This window comes from Esox lucius, chromosome 9 (genome assembly GCF_011004845.1).
Source record: "Esox lucius isolate fEsoLuc1 chromosome 9, fEsoLuc1.pri, whole genome shotgun sequence".
NCBI classification, from domain to species: domain Eukaryota; kingdom Metazoa; phylum Chordata; class Actinopteri; order Esociformes; family Esocidae; genus Esox; species Esox lucius.
The window spans coordinates 24,486,729-24,506,716 of NC_047577.1; the positions used below are offsets into that span (position 1 = coordinate 24,486,729).

Genomic DNA, 19,988 nt, shown 5'->3' on the forward strand with positions numbered 1-19,988 from the left:
AACAACTCTCAGCCTCCCAGCATAACCAGTCAGGTTTTTTAATTGAAAATCATACAAAGACACATTTTCAAATTTTGCAACTTAGAAATGTTATTGTTTTTGGACAAATACATGCCCATTTTGAATTTGATGCCAGCAACACGTTTCAAAAAAGTTAGGACAAGGGCATGTTTACCACTGCCTTTTCTTTTAACAATACTCTGTAAGCATTTGTAAACTACAGTTGCTGTAGTTTTTAAAGTAAAATGTTTCCCATTCTTCTATTTTGAGTCTGGCAGTTGGTTTGGGTGAATACCCTAACATATAGAGCTGTGTGAAATGCCCATACATGGATTCATGTAACTATACATTTGGTAATTTTGACTTTCAGGCTGGGCTGAACTGGCAGCTGCAGTCTATTTTAATATAATCCTTAGGGTAGTTTCAGGATACAGATGCCCAAGCCATCTCAGCTGACCCCTCTCGATGTGGAGGAGCAGCGGCTCTACTCTGAGCTCCTCCCGGGTGACCGAGCTCATTTCGGCCGCCTGTATCCAGGATCTTGTCCTTTCGGTCATGACTCAAAGCTCATGACCATAGGTGAAAGTAGGAACGTAGATTGACCGGTAAATCGAGAGCTTCGCCTTGCGGCTCAGCTCTTTCTTCACCACGACAGACCGATACTTCGACCGCATTACTGCAGAAGCTGCACCGATCCGTCTGTCAATCTCCCGTTCCATCCTTCCCTCACTCGTGAACAAGACCCCTAGATACTTAAACCCCTCCACTTGAGGATGGCACTCTCCACCAACCTGAAGTGGGCAAGCCACCCCTCATCCTTTGCTTCCTCAATGCAAGACTTGACGGTGGAATTGAGGAGATCCTCGAAGTACTCCTTCCACTGCCAACGACATCCCCAGTTGAGGTCAACAGCTGCCCACCTCTACTGTAAACAGCGTTGGTAGGGCACTGTTTCCCTCTCCTGAGGAGCCGGACGGTTTGCCAGAATCTCTTCAAGGCCAGCCGATAGTCCTTCTCCATGGCCTCACTGAACTCCTCCCAGGCCCGAGTTTTTGCCTCCACAACCACCCGGGCTGCAGTCCGCTTGGCCTATCGGTACCCGTCAGCCGCCTCAGGAGTCCCACAAGCCAACCAGGCCTGATAGGACTCCATCTTCAGCTTGACGGCATCCCTTACTTACTCCACCACCGGGTTCGGGGATTGCCGCCTCGACAGGCACCGGAGACCTTACGGCCACAGCTCCGAGCGGCCGCTTCGACAATGGCGGTGGAGAACATGGTCCACTCGGACTCAATATCTCCAGCCTCCCTCGGGATCCAGTCGAACCTCTGCCGGGGGTGGGAGTTAAAGATCTCTCTGACAGGAGACTCGGCCAGACGTTCCCAGCAGACCCTTACAGTACGCTTGGGCCTGCCGAGTCTGTCCAGCTTGCTCCCCCACCATCGGATCCAATTCACCACCAGGTGGTGATCAGTTGACAGCTCCGCCCCTCTCTTCACCCGAGTGTCCAAGACATACGGCCGCAGGTCAGATGAAACGACAACAAAGTCGATCATTGACCTGCGGCCTAGGGTGTCCTGGTGCCATGTGCACTGATGGACACCCTTATGCTTGAACATGGTGTTCGTTATGGACAAACTGTGACTAGCACAGAAGTCCAATAACTGAACTCCACTCGGGTTCAGGTCAGGGGGGCCGTTCCTCCCAATCACACCCCTCCAGGTGTCACTGTCGTTGCCCACGTGAAGTCCCCCAGTAGAACGATAGAGTCCTTGTCTGACTCTATCGTTCTATCCCCGACCCGTAAGCGCAGACCTATCCCCGACCCGTAGGCGCAGGGAAACGACCCTCTCGTTCACCGGGGTAAACTCCAACACATGGCGGCAGAGCTGGGGAGCTATAAGCAAACCCACACCAGTCCGCCGCCTCTCACCATGGGCAACTCCAGAGTGGTGAAGAGTCCATCCTCTCTCAAGGAGTGTGGTTCCAGAGCCCAAGCCGTGCGTAGAGGTGATCCCGACTACCTCTAATCGGAACCTCTCAACCTCACGCACAATCTCAGGCTCCTTCCCCGCCAGCGAGGTGACGTTCCATGTCCCTAGAGCTAGTTTCCGTGTCCAGGGATCGGGTTGTCTAGGCCCCCGCCTTCGACTGCTGCCCGATCCTCTCTGCACCGACCCCTTATGGTCCCTCCTAGTTTACAAACCCAATAATGAATTTGCCTGAATTTTTTTTAAGTATCAGACGGACCATCAGAACTACACAGTCTAACAAGGACTCTGTACCGTTACCACGACCACCAAAGCATAACTTGGTTATTATGCAATTTAATACAACTTATCAAAAATCCCTAAAAGAAACAGTCTTAAAGCTTCTACATGTTGTCTCGACACATTGCCATCAGACTTTAACAATGGACCTACAGCAAATAGTTAATAGCTCTCTGCAGTCAGGCATTTTCCCCAACGTCTCTAAAAACAGCTGCCATTAAGCCCCTATTAAAAAAGAGAACACTGGATGCATCTATAATGAACAACTATAGACCTGTATCAAACCCTTTTATAGCCAAGATCATTGAGAAGGTTGTCTTCAATCAACTCAGCAATCTTTTGACCTGAAGCGGTCTCTTAGACAAATTTCAGTCAGGCTTCCGACATAAACCGCTTCTAGTGGCTTCACGAACTGCATTGTGAAATTGTTGAGATTGCGGACTGTTGACGTGCTGTACGCTGCCTGCTGTTATCTACCTGGCTACCTGCCAAACTTTTTCAGAATTTACTCTATATAAACGAATTGGTCAAAATTCTATTTTAAGAGTTTTACCAATGCAATATTTTTATCTGTTGACCTCTTACCCAACTTTACTACAGCGGGACTCTTTTTGGACATAATTAACGGAACTACTCACCCCTGAACACTCGAGGCTAAGTATCATTAAAATGCCTTATCACTGTAATAGTTGTACCAACAACACGGAGGAGAACTATCGTCTTCAGTTAAAGATAGCAGAGTTAGAGGCTCGGCTTCTGACGCAAATGTCAGACAAGGATTATGCTAGTGTAGAAATAGAAAAAACTGCGTCAGTGCAACCAGGAAGAAACGATAGATTTGTTAGCCCCCCGGCACAGCTCCTGCAGCCGGGCAAGAACTTTCTTTTGGTCACTGGGAAGAAATGCCGTCGATCAGTTAAATCTGAATCGTTGCTAAATCCAATGGAGACTTTCAACAGGTTTTCCCCACTGGAGTCGGAGTCAAGGCCCAAGCGTTCTTCGGAGGGGAATGATCGGCAGGCATTTTCTACCTGTGACCTTGAAAAACTGAAAACTTTAGTCTTTGGCGATTCCATTACCCGCAGTATTAGACTAAAGAATAAGCCGGCGATCGTACACTGTTTACCGGGGGGCTGAGCCACAGACGTAGCCGCAAATCTGGGGTTGGTGCTAGCCAAGTCTAAAACTGGCAAGTATACAGAGTACAGAGATATTGTTATTCACGTTGGCACCAACGACGATATGATGAAACAGTCAGAGGTTACGAAGCAGAACATAGCATCAGCGTGTAAACTAGCTAGAAAGAAGTGTCGGCATCAAGTAATTGTCTCTGGCCCCCTCCCAGCTAGGGGTGGTGACGAGCTCTACAGCAGACTTGAGCAACTCAATCGCTGGCTGAAAACGGAGTTCTGCCCGTCACAGGAGGTATAGTTTGTAGATAACTGGCTTTCTTTTTGGGACTCTCCCAGAAATAGGGCCAGGCCTGATCTTCTGAGGAGCGACGGACTCCATCCTAGCTGGAGTGGTGCTCTTCTTTTATCTAGGAACATTGACAGGAGTCTCTCTCCTATAGCCTTAACATAGATAGGGTGCAGGTCAGGCCGCAGGCTGTTAGCCAGCCAGCTAGCATAGTGGAGTCTGTCGATAGCATAGCCAGAGTAGTTAGTACAGCTTTACCTATTGCCACTGTGACTCGTTCCAGGCTGAGAAAAGTTAAACAAGGTAGTGCTAACAAAAACAACCTTATTAAGATTTCTAACCTTAATTGACCAAGCCTTCCTCCGCCTCGGTCAAAAATAAAAATGACTAATCACCTCGCATCTCAAAATGGGACCCCTAAATGTTAGATCCCTTGCTCCGAAGGCAGTTGCCGTAAATGAATTAATCTCTGACCATAAACTAGATGTTATTGGTTTATGTGAAACGTGGCTAAAGCCTAATGAATTCACTGCCTTAAATGAGGCCTCTCCTCCTGGTTATACTAGTGATCATATCCCTCGTGCATCCCGAAAATGAGGGGGTGTGGCTAATATTTATGACAGTAAACATAAATTTACTCTCAAACATATCACTGAGTTTCATTCTTTTGAAGTTTTACTAATGAAAGTTAACCAGGCCCATAAATCGTTTTACATAGCTACTATTTATAGGCCCCCCGGGCCATACACAATGTTCCTCACTGAGTTTCCAGAATTCTTGTCTAACCTAGTAATGGCAGATAGTATTGTCCCAAAACGACCAAGAGAAGCTCATCCATGCTTTTGTCTCTAGTAGGGTTGACTACTAATGGCCTCTTAACTGGACTCCCCAAAAAGACTGTAAAAAAGCTGCAGCTCATTCAGAATGCAGCTGCTAGAATGTTAACCAGGACCACATCACTCCAGTTCTAAAATCTTTGCATTGGCTTTCAATCAGTTACAGAATAGATTTTAAAGTGGTGCTTTTAGTTTATAAATCTCTGAATGGTTTAGGACCCAAATACATTCCTGATATGTTTGAAGAGCAGGTCTCTTAGATCCATGAACACAGGTCAGCTAGTAGAGCTCAGAGTCCAAATTAAACATGGAGAAGCTGCGTTTAGCAGTTATGCTTTACACAACTGGGATAAACTACCAGAAGATCTTAGACGTGCACCAAACGTATACATTTTTTAATCCAGGTAAAAAACACTTCTCTTTTCACGTGCCTATGGCTGAGCTCTTTAACTCACTTAAACCTAACCGCACTGTTTAGTCTTACAGTTTTTATATCTTCCTATGTTTTTATCACGTTTTATTTTGTTTTATTCTATTTCTATTTAATTATTCTAGGTTTTATTATTATGCTGTATTTTATATTTCTCTTTTTTTATTAAATGTATATTTTGCTATTTTTTACCATTCGTAATGCAAGTTCTGGTGCTATCAGAGGAATAACCTCTGTGTAAATGTAACAATTTGCGGATGATGGATAATGCAAGTTCTTGTGCTGCTGTTTAGATATCGATGTAGGGTATAATCTCACAAAAGGACTGACGAGTTTATCCAAGCGCCTCAGTCCATTTTTCAACTTTGCCTCAGTCCATCTTAAATGAGCTTGGGCCCAGAGAAGCCAGTGGCATTTCTGGGTCTTGTTTATGTATGGTTTCTTGTTTGCATGGTACAGTTTTAACTTGCATTTGTAGATGCGGCAACAAAGTATGTTTACAGTCAATGGTTTATGGAAGTGTTCCTGAGCCCATGCAGTGATTTCCACTACAGGATCATGTTTGTTTTTAATGCAGTGACCATCCAGTATTGGTTTTCGGCTTTGTTCCTTTCTGGATTTTATGAATCTTTTAATTAAATGAGCAATTTTACATTTAGAACCAATATTCTTATATTGTTTGCCCACGCAGTCTTTCATGGAGTGGTGAACCACTCTCCATCTTTACTTTTGAAAGACTCATCCTCTCTGGAATGCTCTTTTCATACCCAATTATATTACTGACATGTTGACAATTAACCTAATTAGTTGTGAGATGTTCCACCTGATTTTTGTTTTAGCATTATACAACTTTTCCAGTCTTTTGTTGCCCCTGTCCCAGCGTTTTTGAAACTTGTTGCTGGCATTAAATTCAAAGTGGCCATGTATTTTTAAAGAAACAATCATTTAATATTTTAAATGATAAGAAGTAATGAACACTTTTGCCCTCACTGGATTCAAACCCAGGTCTCCCACATAGAGAGGCTAAGTCTTTAACCACTATTCCACAGAGCTATACATTTGCAGAGTGTCGGTATAGAGTATCGACACTATCATGCCAAATTTAAATGTTTCGCTAGACACCATTAAGCATTGTGTTAAACTGACTAACATTTCTTATTAAGGTTATCTCTACCCCAAATAGCATCTATGAACTTTATTTCTTTTGCCACTGGCCGTAACAGCTTATTACCCAGGAATAGGCTTACTAGTATCTACTAACTTACTTATGACTGGAATTGTCATAAGAATTGAGCAATTGCTACCAAGACTGACGATGAACTTTACACTGCCAAAGTTATTTCATTTCATGGCACAACAACATTTGTTTATCACATTCATGAATGACATTGATACAATAACTATCAATACAAGTGACGATTACTGAAAAACTCGTCAAGTGAAAAGACAAGAGTATCGTGGAAACCCCTACTCTTTTGTGATGGCGTGGACGAGGTGGAGTTTGGCAGTTCACATCTCTAACCACTACGCTAAATCAATATTTTTGGTAAAATGTTGTACTTTAAAATTTTAAATGGGTAATTTTGGTTAATTCCAGTAAGTACAAAATATTCCATGTTAGAAAAAGTAATATAGCCTTTTTCCCCTATATTTATGAAGGGTTCCAAAAATGTTGGAGGTAATTGTATATTCAACATTTAGCAGACACTTTAACCTTTACATGTTTGCATATCATCTATGTGTGGATGGCCCTGTGGAATCAAACACACAATCCCTGTGTTAAAAGCACAATGCTGTACAGTCTGAGCCATAAAGGACCATATGTCCTCTTCTGCTAAATAATGCATGTGGGCCAAAGCGGACAGTGGGTGGGGGGTGTTATGTATGCTCAGATTACCTGTTCTCCATGCCAGAGGTAATGTAATTTAAATTCATTTATTGACCTCTCTTGCTAACCATCTTCTGTTTCTTTTCCCTATACTCTCTGCATGGTCCAGTTTTGGAAGTTCATCAGTTTGGGAGGGATGCAGGGGTGGCAGAGGCATGGCTGCTTGGACAGGAACCCTACCTATTTGGCCGGGAATTGGGGCAGAGTGTGGATGAGGTGGAGAAACTAATCAAGAGGCATGAGGCATTCGAGAAGTCGGCTGCAACTTGGGAGGAGCGATTCTCAGCGCTCGAGAGGTTAACTACGGTGAGTGTTTTGGCGGTTTGCTGTTTTTCTTTAATGTCCATGAATGATTGTGGTAAAATTACTCTTACTGACTGACTGACCCCTTGTTAAATAGCATAGTGGTTAGAGACGCAGACTTCTATGCGATTGAGTGGTGTTCAATCCGTGCATCCAACAGAACAAAGTATGCATTCGGGCTAAACAAAATAAGGATATACAAAACCTTGCTGGCTTCAAGCTTCAGTAGCTATGTTATATAGTAAGCCTAAAATAAAACTGTTTACGGTTAAATTGCAACTATTTCTGGTGGATTTTTGACATACTCATCCGTGCATGCTTTTTGGGGTAATATAGATCACAGCCCCATGCGCAGTAAAGGAGGATGGGTTTCCACAATTCTCTCATCTTTTCGCTTGATAAAGAAGTCAGTTATCGTCACCTATATCGATAGTTATTGTATCAATCTCTTTCACGAATGAAAGCCAAACAAACTTTGTTGTGCCATTAAATGAAATAGCTTAGGCAGTGTAAAGATCATCTTCAGTCTCACTCAAAATTACTCAATTCTTATGACTACTCCAAGTAGTAGGTAGATACTAGTAGGCCTATTACTGACTAATAAAAGCCATATAGTTCATAGATGCTATTTGTGGTGGAAGTAAACTTAATAAGAAACGTTTGTCAGTTCAACACAATGTTGAATGGTGTCTAGTGAAATATTCAAACTTTGCTTGATGTTAATGAGTGACAGAATGACAAAACACTGCCCTGGCATATTAGCTTACAATATATAAAACAGTATATATAAACTTCACCATCATCCCGAGGAGTACATGCCTCAAGTACGTAGTATGCAATTTGAGATTCAGACAATGCTTAGATTACCTCGTATTTCACATAGCGTAGTGATTAGCTATTCAACAATCTACAGTAATGTGTAAGAGTACACATTATTTCTGTTAATAAACATTCTGTTGCCCACGTTATTTCAGCAAAAATATAATGGCTGGGATATAAGTCCTACAGTGGGGAGAACAAGTATTTGATACACTGCCAATTTTGCAGGTTTTCCCACTTACAAAGCATGTAGAAGTCTGTAATTTTTATCATAGGCACTCTTCAACTGCTCTGCGGCATTGTGGGATTATCCCTGACCTTCATCCTTTTGACCCCAGTTCGATTCTCCTCTCAGACATTCCAATTTATGTCTCTTATAAATATTTTTCCACTCCATTTTTTTAATTTTTTCTTAAATCAGCATCTCTACATATATGTATGGCAGGCATTCCATTCCAGTGTCTGTTAAATTCCAACACAGGCACAACTCATTACTTGATGAGGTACTGATTAGGTGATTATCTGAACCAAATCTAATTTAATGAGGAAATGTATGTGGTCTTCACTATCCTCTTGCAATAGGACCAGCTGGGTGGCAAAAACAATGCAAGTAGTAACTCAAATGTAATTTGAATGAAAAAATAATTATTCAGCATGACAAAAGAGTCATGAAAAATAAATCTTTGAGTGAGGAAAAGAAGGGTTAAATTCTGGCTTTACTGGCAGAGGGATACAGTGAGCGTCAGGTTGCTTCCATCCTGAAAAAGACATAAGAAAAAGGTCGAGCAACAGACAGTAGGGACAACAAAGCTACAGACTAGCAGAGGGTGAAAATTACGGTCTTTGATTACTGACCGAGATGACTGTCAACTCATTCAAATATCACTCAACAACTGTAGGATGACATCAAGTGACCTACAAAAAGAATGGCAAACAGCAGCTGGGATGAAGTGCATGGCGAGGACGGTTCCTCAATGAGAAGCAAAGAAGAGCCAGGTTAAAGTTTGCAAAAGTCCATAAGGACTGGACCGTAGAGGAATGGAGTAAGGTCATCTCTGACGAGTCAAATTTTCAGCTTTGCCCAACACCTGGTTGTCTAACCTGGAGAGGCCTACAAGCCACAGTGTCTTGCACCCACTGTGAAATTTGGTGGAGGATCGGTGATGATCTGGGGATGCTTCAGCAAGGCTGGAATCTGGCAGATTTGCCATTGTGAAGGATGCATGAATCAAGCCAAGTACAAGGTTATCCTGGAAAAACACCTGCTTCCTTCTGCCTTGACAATGTTCCCCAACTCTGAGAATTGGTTTTTCCAGCAATACTGGAATGCTCCATTCCACACAGCCAGGTCAATCAAGACATGGATGGAGGACCACCAGATCAATACCCTGTCATGGCCAGCCCAATCTCCAGAACAGAACTCCATTGAAAACCTCTAGAATTTGATCAAGAGGAAGTTGGATGGTCACAAGCCATCAAACAAAACCGAGCTACTTTTTGTGCCAGGAGTGGCATAAAGTCAACCAACAGCAATGTGACAGATTGGTGGAGAGCATGCCGACGCTGAAATGATGAAAGTTGAGATTAAAAATCAAATATTGATTTCTGAACTAATTTTAAAACATTAGTATGTTGAAATGAATATGAATTTGTTTTCTTTGCATTATTTGAGGTCTAAAAACAATGTACAAATGAATTCTCTAAATTACAATATTTTTATTGTGAATTTGGGAGTAATGTTGTCAGTAGTTTATAGAATAAAACAAAACTGTTAATTTTACTCAAACACATACCTATGAATAGTAAAACCAGATAGACCAATAATTTTGCATTGGCCTCTACATTTTTTCCAGAACTGTATATTACCAATTCTCCAAGAGTATGCAAACATTTGAGCACAACTGTAAAGTCTTGAAAACATTTTTGCTGTAATTTCTTTCTTCCTTTTTTCACTGCCTCATTTTTACGCACACATTGCACTTGCACCGTCACAAGAACATCCCCACCGTGAAGCACGGGGGTGGTAGCATCATGTTGTGGGGGTGCTTTGCTATAGGAGGGACTGGTGCACTTCACAAAATAGATGGCGTCATGAGGAAGGTTACTTATTTGGATATATTGAAGCAAGATGTTTCAAGACATCAGTCAGGACGTTTAAGCTTGGTCGCAAATGGGTTTTCCAGATGGACAAGGACCCCAAGCATACTTGGAACCCAAGCATATTAAGTTGTGGCAAAATGGCTTTCAATTCTGCCCAGAAATGTTCTAAAGTCAAGGTACTGTGGAGTGGCCATCACAAAGCCCAGATGTCAATCCTTTAGAACATTTCTGGGCAGTATTGAAATAGTGTGTTAGACCAAGGAGGTCTACAAATCTGACTCTGTTACACCAGTTTCATCAGGAGAAATGGGCCAAAACTTACCCAACCTATTTTGGGGAGCTTGTGGAAGATTACCTGAACTGTTTGACCAACGTTAAACAATTTAAAGGCAATGCTACCAAGTACTAATTGAGTGAATGTAAACTTCTGACCCACAAATATGATGAAAGAAATAATAGCTCAATAAAAAGTGGTATTCCTAGTTGACAGGGAATTTTTTCTAAGATTTACTAGGATTTACTAGGAATTGTGAACAACTAAGTTTAAATGTATTTGGCTAAGGTGTATGTAAACATCTGACATCCAACTATATGTTTTCAGGTTGATAGATAATTGATTGAATTAGTAAAATGGAATGGTACTATTAATATTAATGATAATTAAATTAAACATATCAAATCAAAGTAATAGGGGTCTCTAGATTTTCACGTTTCATCCATGTTCCTGTTTCCATTATTTTCTGTAATAAAATGCCTTTCTTTTATAAAGTATTTGATCAGATTTTACTGTGATGTCCCCCATTACAGCTGTCAACCCTGTTACACATGACATATTGTGGCAAGCGTGGAGTTAGGCAGAGTGGTATTTTATGCAATTCCCTTCCACCCAGGGGCGAATCATGTTTGGAGGGGACAATTACATAAAATGTTCTCAAGCAATGTTTGAAGGGAGACACCAAAAATAGTGCTGTAATACTATTTTAGTTTGCTTGTTACTGTAGCTCTGCAAATGCAGCTATTGTGTGTGAACCCTACCAACATAAAACAAATGTACTGGATTATCCCACATTAGCTACGTGCATTGAGTGCCTTTCAGACGGTAGACACGAACACTGCTAGCTAACATGACGAGTGACCTGTAATTCAATGCAGAGAAAATGGCTGGTAACGGTTAGAAAGTTTTTTTATGGTATTGTGTAGTAGAAGGTGCTCTATGGAGTAGATCTTAAATTATTAACAGTGAGTAAGGGTCAGTTTCAGAGATGTACTCTATGTGTAGGCCATAATTGAATAATCTTAATTGTTTTCACATATTTAGACTATTTTACCTGTTCTTACTTCTCAATCATACTACAAATAAAAGAGTCTGTAAGACAAAATATAATAAAATAGAATATATGACAAGAACACTGCTCTTAGATTTAGCTGTCAACCTCTCTTTAAACTCCGCACATCCTGACATTATAAACCTGCATTCATTCGGGAAAGAAGATGGGGCACAAGCCATTGTGCAAAAACAGCCTGCATTGCCGAACGCACCCCTTTTAGGCGAAAATGCACAATCTCCAATTAAGTTAACTTGTTTGTTAGTCAACTAACAAACATCTTAATCACACCGTAGTACCATTTAACACTAATTTAGGTAATCACAGTTTTTCAACCCTTTCCTTGATAACCTAGAGTTTAATCTGATTAGGTTAAACTCTCTTCGTAGTACAGCCCTCAGGTATTCCAACTATTCTGATTACTTACAAACCCTCTGTCTGTATAAAAGCAGTGTTGGAATAGACTGTGTAACTACACCCTCTTAAGGATTATTTGGACAGTATTGTACTGCAGGAAGTAGTACATTATATATTGGTATCATAATGGTGAGTAAAAGGCAATTAAACACTGGTCAAAGTAAGAAAGTCTCAGTTTTAGTTGTGAAGAGAAGATTTCAAGCTGCAGGTTTGACAGGTTGAGTGTTAACAAGAAAGGCATTGCTAAGATGGCAAAATAAGAAAAATAAGCTTTCCTGGGCCATGAAGCAGCACCAGGGGAGGACTGAAGACCAGAAGAAGGATTGAAGACCTTATTGATTAATCAAAATCTTTAAATTAAAATCTTCCATTCGTCACACATAGTTTTTGTGTTCCACTGAGTAGACAAAAGGCTGTTTCCTCAGTGTGTGATACCAACTGTTAAACATGGAGGACTTGTGATGGACTGGGGCTTTTTTGCTGATCCAGAGTCAGTGATTTGCACAGACTGAGTGGCCCCCTGAACCAAAACGGCTACCACAGCTTTTTGCTGCCCCATGCAATACTCTCTTGTGTATGCCTAGTTGGTCAAGAGTTCATCCTACAGCAAGAAAATGGACCAAAACATTCCTCCAGGCTATTTCAGAACTACCTTAGAAAAAAGGAAAAAGACATTAGGCTTTCATCATAGAATGGTCAGCACAGTCTCTATAGACTTAAATCCCATTGAGTTAAACAAAACAAGTACAAGATTTATTTTCTTTCTCCAATAGTTTATTTACTAGTTAACCTTTAATTTCAGAGTACATTAAGACATTAAACTGTGAATTTCAGTAAAACTTAAGGTTGTGTACATTTCAAAGGTTTTATATTTTTCATGTTTTCCAATTATTTCACAGGTATTTAGTTTTTCCATGGGATGGGATATAGTTTGACTGTGGCTTGTTCTTCCAGTTGGAGTTATTGGAAGTGAGAAGACAGCAAGAGGAAGAAGAGAGAAGAAAACCCCCATCACCAGAGCCCTTGCCAATGCAAGAATCACCACCACAAAGGTAGTCAAAGTAGTAGCAAGTCACCCTGTTTTCAGACTCATTCCACTTGAAGAACATCACTGTGCTTCCTTTCACAAGTGTCACTTTGTTTAGTATGACTGTAAAGCAATTGTTACTCTCAAGTAAATCATGTTGTAAAGTAGCGCATGCATATTTACCTATCCTGCCTTGCTTTCTATATTCTTCGAAGTGGACTAGAGAATGGACTGCAGAACGGACTGCCCTCGGACCAGGATTCCCCACGGGTAAGCTCTAAGTCTCAACACCATAAAATATACAGCTTTTATGGCCAATATACAGATTGTTTACATCTCAGCCATTTTCAAAATAACATTATAGTGTTAAAACTGAAGAAATGTATATGCATATACAGTATCTCACAAAAGTGAGTGCACCCCACACATTTTTGCAAATATTTGATTATATCTTTTCATGTGACACCACTGAAGAAATTACACTTTGCTAACCCTAACCCCTCAAAATAAATCAACACACAGCCATTAATGTCTAAACCGCTGGCAACAAAAGTGAGTACACCCCATACTTAAAATGTCAGAATTGGGCCCAATAAGCCATTTTTCCTCCCTGGTGTTATGTGGCTCATTAGTGTTACAAGGTCTCAGGTGTGAATGGGGAGCAGGTGTGTTAAGTTTGGTGTTATCACTCTCACACTCCCTCATACTGGTAATTGGAAGTTCAACATGGCACCTCATCGCAAAAAACTCTGACGATCTGAAAAAAAGAATTGTTGCTCTACATAAAGATGGCCTAGGCTATAAGAAGATTGCCAAGACCCTGAAACTGAGCTGCAGCAGGGTGGACAAGACCATAAAGCGGTTTAACAGGAGAGATTCCACTCAGAATAGGCCTCGCCATGGTCGACCAAAGAAGTTGAGTGCATGTGCTCAGCGTCATATCCAGAGGTTGTCTTTGGGAAATAGACGTATGAGTGATGCCAGCATTGCGGCAGAGGTTGAAGGGGTGGGGGGGTCAGCCTGTCAGTTCTCAGACCATACACCACACAATGCATCAAATTGGTCTGCATGGCTGTCGTTCCAGAAGGAAGCCTCTTCTAAAGATGATGCACAAGAAAGGCCGCAAACAGTTTGCTGAATACAAGCAGACTAAGGACATGGATTACTGGAATCATTTCCTGTGGTCTGATTAGACCAAGATAAACTTATTAGGTTCAGATGGTGTCAAGCGTTTGTGGTGGCAACCAGGAGAGGAGTAGCAAGACAAGTGTGGCCTACAGTCAAGCATGGTGGTGGGAGTGTCATGGTCTGGGGCTGCATGTGTCCTGCAGGCACTGGGGAGCTACAGTTCAATAAGGGAACCATGAATTTCAACATGTACTGTGACATTTGGAAATGTTCACTTAGGGGTGTACTTACTTTTGTTGCCAGCGGTTTAGACATTAATGGCTGTGTGTTGTGTTATTTTGAGGGGACAGCAAATGTACCCTTATACAAGTTAAACACTACTTAAATTGTAGCAAAGTGTCATTTCTTCAGTGTTGTCACATGAAAAGGTATAATCAAATATTTGCAAAAATGTGAGGGGTGTACTCACTTTTGTGAGATACTCCATTTTAATATTTGTAATGAAATATGAAGTACTGTTTGGTGTGAGGAGTCATCTCATTCCTTTAAAATACTATTAATTATTACATGACATTGTGTCAATTACAAATTCCATTTTGTGCAGCCTAAACATTTTCCATGAACAATGTTTTTATCAGTTTAGGCAATTGGAGAATAGCCAAAGTATTGGTTGATTTGCATATTGAATAATAAGTTCTGAATGACACAATGTAATGTGTAATATTGAAAGACACCTCTATCTAAAGACCCCTCATTTTGCACCCCATTTTTTTTAGCACACATTTTGAAATCTGGGGAAAGTGAAATTGATAAAAACAAAAAGTCAGATTTATTTTGGTCTACACAGCTAAATTATTTATTAGCACAGAGGGAGATGTCAGCACATTGCTACTTTAGACAAGAAGTGTCTGTTACACCAGTAATAATTTATTAATTCAAATGAACTAAAAATAATTATCAACATTTGTACAAAACAAATGTAAGGACCGAGCAGTTCCTGGTCAAGGGTCTTCCAAAGGTTCAGATGATAGGATTTTTGGAAAAGTAGGATCTTTAGTCTCGGTCAGGAAGCAAGGTTGAAAATATCTGACAAACAAAAAAATTTCCCCTACAAGGCGAGCCTCTCCATCCTCTCACACTGAGGTTTACTTTCATCCAGGGACCGAAGCCAGCTAGAAATAATTTTAAATCATACTAACTGGCTAGCTAGCATATTTTGACTTGTCATAATCAGTCTTGTAATTCCATAATATACCACAAGTAAATGTTAGTAATGTGTAATGTGTTAAAAGTCATCAAAAAGAACAAGTTAATTGAAAAATTTTATAAAAGTATTTTAAATCACCAATTATATCACATATTTACAGAGCTCTCTGCTTACCTATGAATCCATCTGTCTGATGTGTAAAACATCTAAGAGCCTACATCACTGTTTTATGTTTTATTCCAAGCAACAAGTACAGCTGAACAGTTGACTTTACATTATCAAAGATCATCAATGGAATCCTTGTCTTATCATGGTTTAGTGACGCTATGTGGTGAGTTGAGCACATGCAGACTGAAGGATGTATAAACCGCATTTCTTTTCACAATATAAGCAGCGTTTCTTCAGATTTTTTGGTTATCCTAACTTCCTTGTTTAGCGAGCAGGGTAATAAGAAGCCACACAGTTTGGTGTTATTTGTCTTACAGTGTAAGACACAACATGGTCACAACTCCTGAGCCATTTTGGAGTTGCTGCAACGAGACAAGGTTGTAGCTACGATATTAGATATCAAATCCTATAATCCAAGGCATCCCTTTAATACAGCATAATCTGAAATTACAGATATTCTTCAGACTTTAGTTCAGGAATAGACATGTTTTGGATCTCCAGTACCAAAGTATCCTACCCTTGTTTTAGGCCATAATTGGAAAAAATATGCTTCTCTCTTTTGCTCTATCTCACAGAATTGTGTGAACGGAGTTGAGATCATGAATGGAGTGGCAGAGCAAAACTCAAAGGATCCAAGCCCCATTCCCTCACCCACAGCCAGCCAGCGTGGCAAGGGAAGCATTTCCTCTGCGTTACCATCCAAGAACCAGGATTCACCCACAGCTCAGTTGGAGGGTTTCTTGCACCGAAAGCATGAGTGGGAGGGACACAATAAGAAGGCATCAAGCAGGTATGGAAACATAGTCAGGTGAACCAAATTGGAAGTAATTGGACCAGATTGGAAGTAATACAAATATACAGTATATTTGTTTTTATGTAATATAGTATTTATAATTGTAATTTCTGTTATCATAGAAGATACATGTTTGAAAAGATGTTTTGAAGCTGGTATAGCCTAAACATAATTTTTAATATTTAAGGTTTACCAATGTTGTACATTACGTTCCATACTTAGTGACTTTTTCTGGTAACTTTTTCAGATCCTGGCATAATGTGTACTGCGTTATAAACAATCAGGAAATGGGCTTCTACAAAGACAACAAGGCTGCAGGCCAAGGCATCCCTTACCACAACGAAATTCCCATCAGCTTAATGGGGGCTGTGTGTGACGTGGCCATGGATTACAAGAAAAAGAAGCATGTTTTCAAACTCAGGTAAAAATGAGAATTAGTCATCTGTTGGAGTGATTTGTTTTCCAGAACAGTGTGGTTTATGAAATAAACTGGATATTGAATGTATACAAAGTTATCAAAATGTATTATCCTTATTTTCAGAGTTACAGATGGAAATGAGTATCTCTTCCAAGCCAAAGATGAAGTAAGTTGGTTTCAGTATGTTATAACCATAATTATCAAAAAAATATGTTAAACAGATGAACAGTTACATTTAAATTGAGGCTCTTGTCTTGACTACCAAACCTTATTCTTGGGCTAACTTTTGTTCTCATAGAAAACAAAAGTACAGAAGTGAGTGTATAGATTTTGTACTGGGCTCTGATAGAAATTAATCCTATAACCCTGGATGCACATGCGCCATGCCCTACCGAGCTACAGTGGATATAAAAAATATAAACACCCCTGTTAAAATGCCAGGTTTTTGTGATGTAAAAGAATGAGACAAAGATAAATCATGTCAGAACCTTTTCCACTTTTAATGTGACCTATAATGTGAACAATCCAATTGAAAAAGCAACTAAAATCTTTGAGGGTGGAAAATGAAAAATAAAAACCTTACAATAACCTGGTTATTGTAAGTGTGCACACCCTCTTATAACTGGGGATGTGGCTGTGTTTTAACCAATCACATTAAAACTAATGTTAAATAGAAGTAATTACACACCTGCCATCATTTAAAGTAACTCTGATTAATCATAAATAAAGTTCAGCTGTTCTGGTAGGATTTATCTGACATTTTCTTAGTTGCATCTCAGTGCAAAACCCATGGTCTGCAGAGAGCTTCCAAAGCATCAGAGGGATCTCATTGTTGAAAGATATCAGTCAGGAGAAGGGTACAAAATAATTTTCAAAGCATTAGATATACCATTGACAGTCATCATCAAGTGGAGAAAATATGTAACAACAGACATTACCAAGAACTGTGGACGTCCCTTTTGATGAAAAGACGAGAAGAAAACTGGTCAGGGAGGCTTCCAAGAGGCCTACAGCAACATTCAAGGAAATGCAGGAATATCTGGCCAGTACTGGCTGTGTGCTACATATGACAACAATTTTAGCACAAAACCTTCGGACGTCCGTTCGAAAACTGAGGATGAAGAGGAGGTTTAGCTTTCAGCACGACAACAACCCAAAGCACACATCCAAATCCACAAAAGCATGGCTTCACCAGAAGATTAATGTTTTGGAATGGCCCAGCCAGAGGCCAGACCTGAATCCAATGGAACATCTGTGGGGTGATCTGAAGAGGGCTGTGCACAGATGTCCTCGCAATCTGACAGATTTCAAGCGCTTTTAGAAAGAAGAGTGGGCAAATATTGCCACGTCAAGATGTGCCATGCTAACAGACTCCTACCCAAAAACTGAGTGCTGTAATAAATTAATCAGCTGTAATTAGTTTAAAGGGTGTACACACCAGAAACCAGGTTATTGTGAGTTTATTTATTTTTTTCCTAGAAGATTTCAGTTTGTTTTTCAATTGAATTGTTCATGTTATAGGTCACATTAAAGGTGTAAAGATTTCTGACATGATTACTCTTTGTCTCATTCTTTTACATCACAAGAACCTGGCATTTTAACAGGGGTGTGTAGACTTTTTATATCCACTGTATATGGTACTAGCTACAAAGCCTTTAGGTAACTGATCTTTCAATGGGCCCCATACAGGAGGAGATGAGCACATGGATCCAGGCCATTCTGAATGCGGGGACACCTGACAAGATATCAATTACGCCCAGCAACCAAAGCACTCCAGCAACTAGCCGAGCGCAGACCCTGCCCACTACTGTAACCCTCACCACTGAATCTAGCCCTGGCAAGCGAGAGAAAGACAAGGAAAAGGACAAGGAGAAGCGATTTAGCCTCTTTAGCAAGAAAAAACAATAAATGTTTTCAGTAATGAAGACATTCAGTTTTGTAGTATTGTATTATTTCTTTCTGTTCTTTTTCATTTTTGTCTGCCTAACCACAATGATATTCCAGCTCAACTACACCACATTTTGTGCCTAATGTTCCTTGAATTGGGTAGAAGCAATCAATGAGACTTAAAGTACAAATATTAAACTGTTAGTGTGTGCAGGTGTATGGAGCAGGTTCTATCGTAAAAAATTAGTTGGTAGGATCAGTGAGCACCTATTTTTTTTTTTTGTTTTGTGATTTTGTGTACTTTTTACTTGCCATTGTATTTTGTTAGGCTGGAAAACAATCCAGTCAAGGGTTGTAGGCACTGCAGATTTCATAGGCAATGTTTTTTCATTGGCAGAGATCCCATTCATGGTTCATACTGCATAGATCAGCTCAATCGGAAATTGCCTTACAAAACTGCAAAGCTTATAACCTGCGATCTTATTGAATCCTGGTCCTAATATGGGTCTGAGTATTTAAACATTTCCTCAATTTTGTGAGGGTGTCTTGAAGAGACGGCCTGCATTCTCTTTTACTGTTGGAAAAGAGAGACAACAGTGTTTAAAATAATATTCCTTTTTGTGACTGCACATGCACATTGAAAAAATGTAATCAAACATTTCAACATCATTTACTAAGATTCCTACTTGAGTTTAAACTTGAAACAAACAAGCCTCTGGAAATTATAGATTCTGAAAGTACAAAGTCAGTATTAACAATAAGCGCATGTCTAGTCAGATAAAAAAGCCTAAATACACACATAATTGATGATTGTCTTGAAATTAATTCCTCATGGAATAATGTTTTATATATACGATGGACCAGTATACAGTATATATATTATTATTAATTTGTATTATTATTATTTACATTTCTTTGTTAGTTTACTTGTGTCCCTCTTTAGTTGTTTAATAATGTTTCCAAATAATTATAGTACAGATTATAAAATCAGTATGTATAATAAACACTTTAAAACATTGATGTTGAATGGAAATGTGGAAATACAGCATTTATTGCAAAAATGGTAATCCTTGCTTGTCAGCTCTAGCACTGTGCATTATTATTTTGCTACGTTGTCCTGCTATTTGATACATAGTGTGCGACTCTTGTCACTATCTATTAAATTGGAGAAAAACCATCTTACTGCACAATCAGAAATTATGTAATAGGAATGAAATTCTTTGCAATGTCTGGGTCTTTGGACATATACAGACCATTGACCCGGCTTTCTGATCTATGAAACTGCACCTGTAGACCCTCTGACTCTTTCTGTTAAATATGTGGTATGTCATTAAATGCTTTTAAACATTATCTATGCCTGCTGTATATTGTTTTGGAAAGGTTGTGGCTCATCTGCTTGAAAATATAATGTTGATGCCATGAACAGTCCATACCTCTTGGCACTGTTTAATCATTCTTGTAAATTTTCACACTCACATCAGAAAATAACAAGTCTGTCGAACAATTCTTTTTACTGTTATTTAACCATTAAGTTGATTAAAAACGTATTCCTT

At 40.0% G+C, this 19,988-nt stretch overlaps 1 protein-coding gene across 3 annotated transcripts in view; it reads left to right on the forward strand.

The window, feature by feature from the left end:
- The window catches only part of LOC105006131 (spectrin beta chain, non-erythrocytic 1), a 133,356-nt gene extending 113,571 nt beyond the window's left edge, over nt 1–19,785 (forward strand). For all 3 annotated transcript variants that reach the window (XM_010864484.5, XM_034294561.1, XM_010864485.4), the window contains 7 exons: nt 6,953–7,149; nt 12,762–12,859; nt 13,050–13,104; nt 15,913–16,127; nt 16,378–16,551; nt 16,672–16,714; nt 18,238–19,785. In XM_010864484.5, coding sequence (XP_010862786.1) covers nt 6,953–7,149; nt 12,762–12,859; nt 13,050–13,104; nt 15,913–16,127; nt 16,378–16,551; nt 16,672–16,714; nt 18,238–18,456 — 1,001 coding nt within the window. In that variant the 3' untranslated portion in view covers nt 18,457–19,785. The remainder of the gene's footprint in view (nt 1–6,952; nt 7,150–12,761; nt 12,860–13,049; nt 13,105–15,912; nt 16,128–16,377; nt 16,552–16,671; nt 16,715–18,237) is intronic.
- The last annotated feature ends 203 nt before the right edge of the window (nt 19,786–19,988 follow it).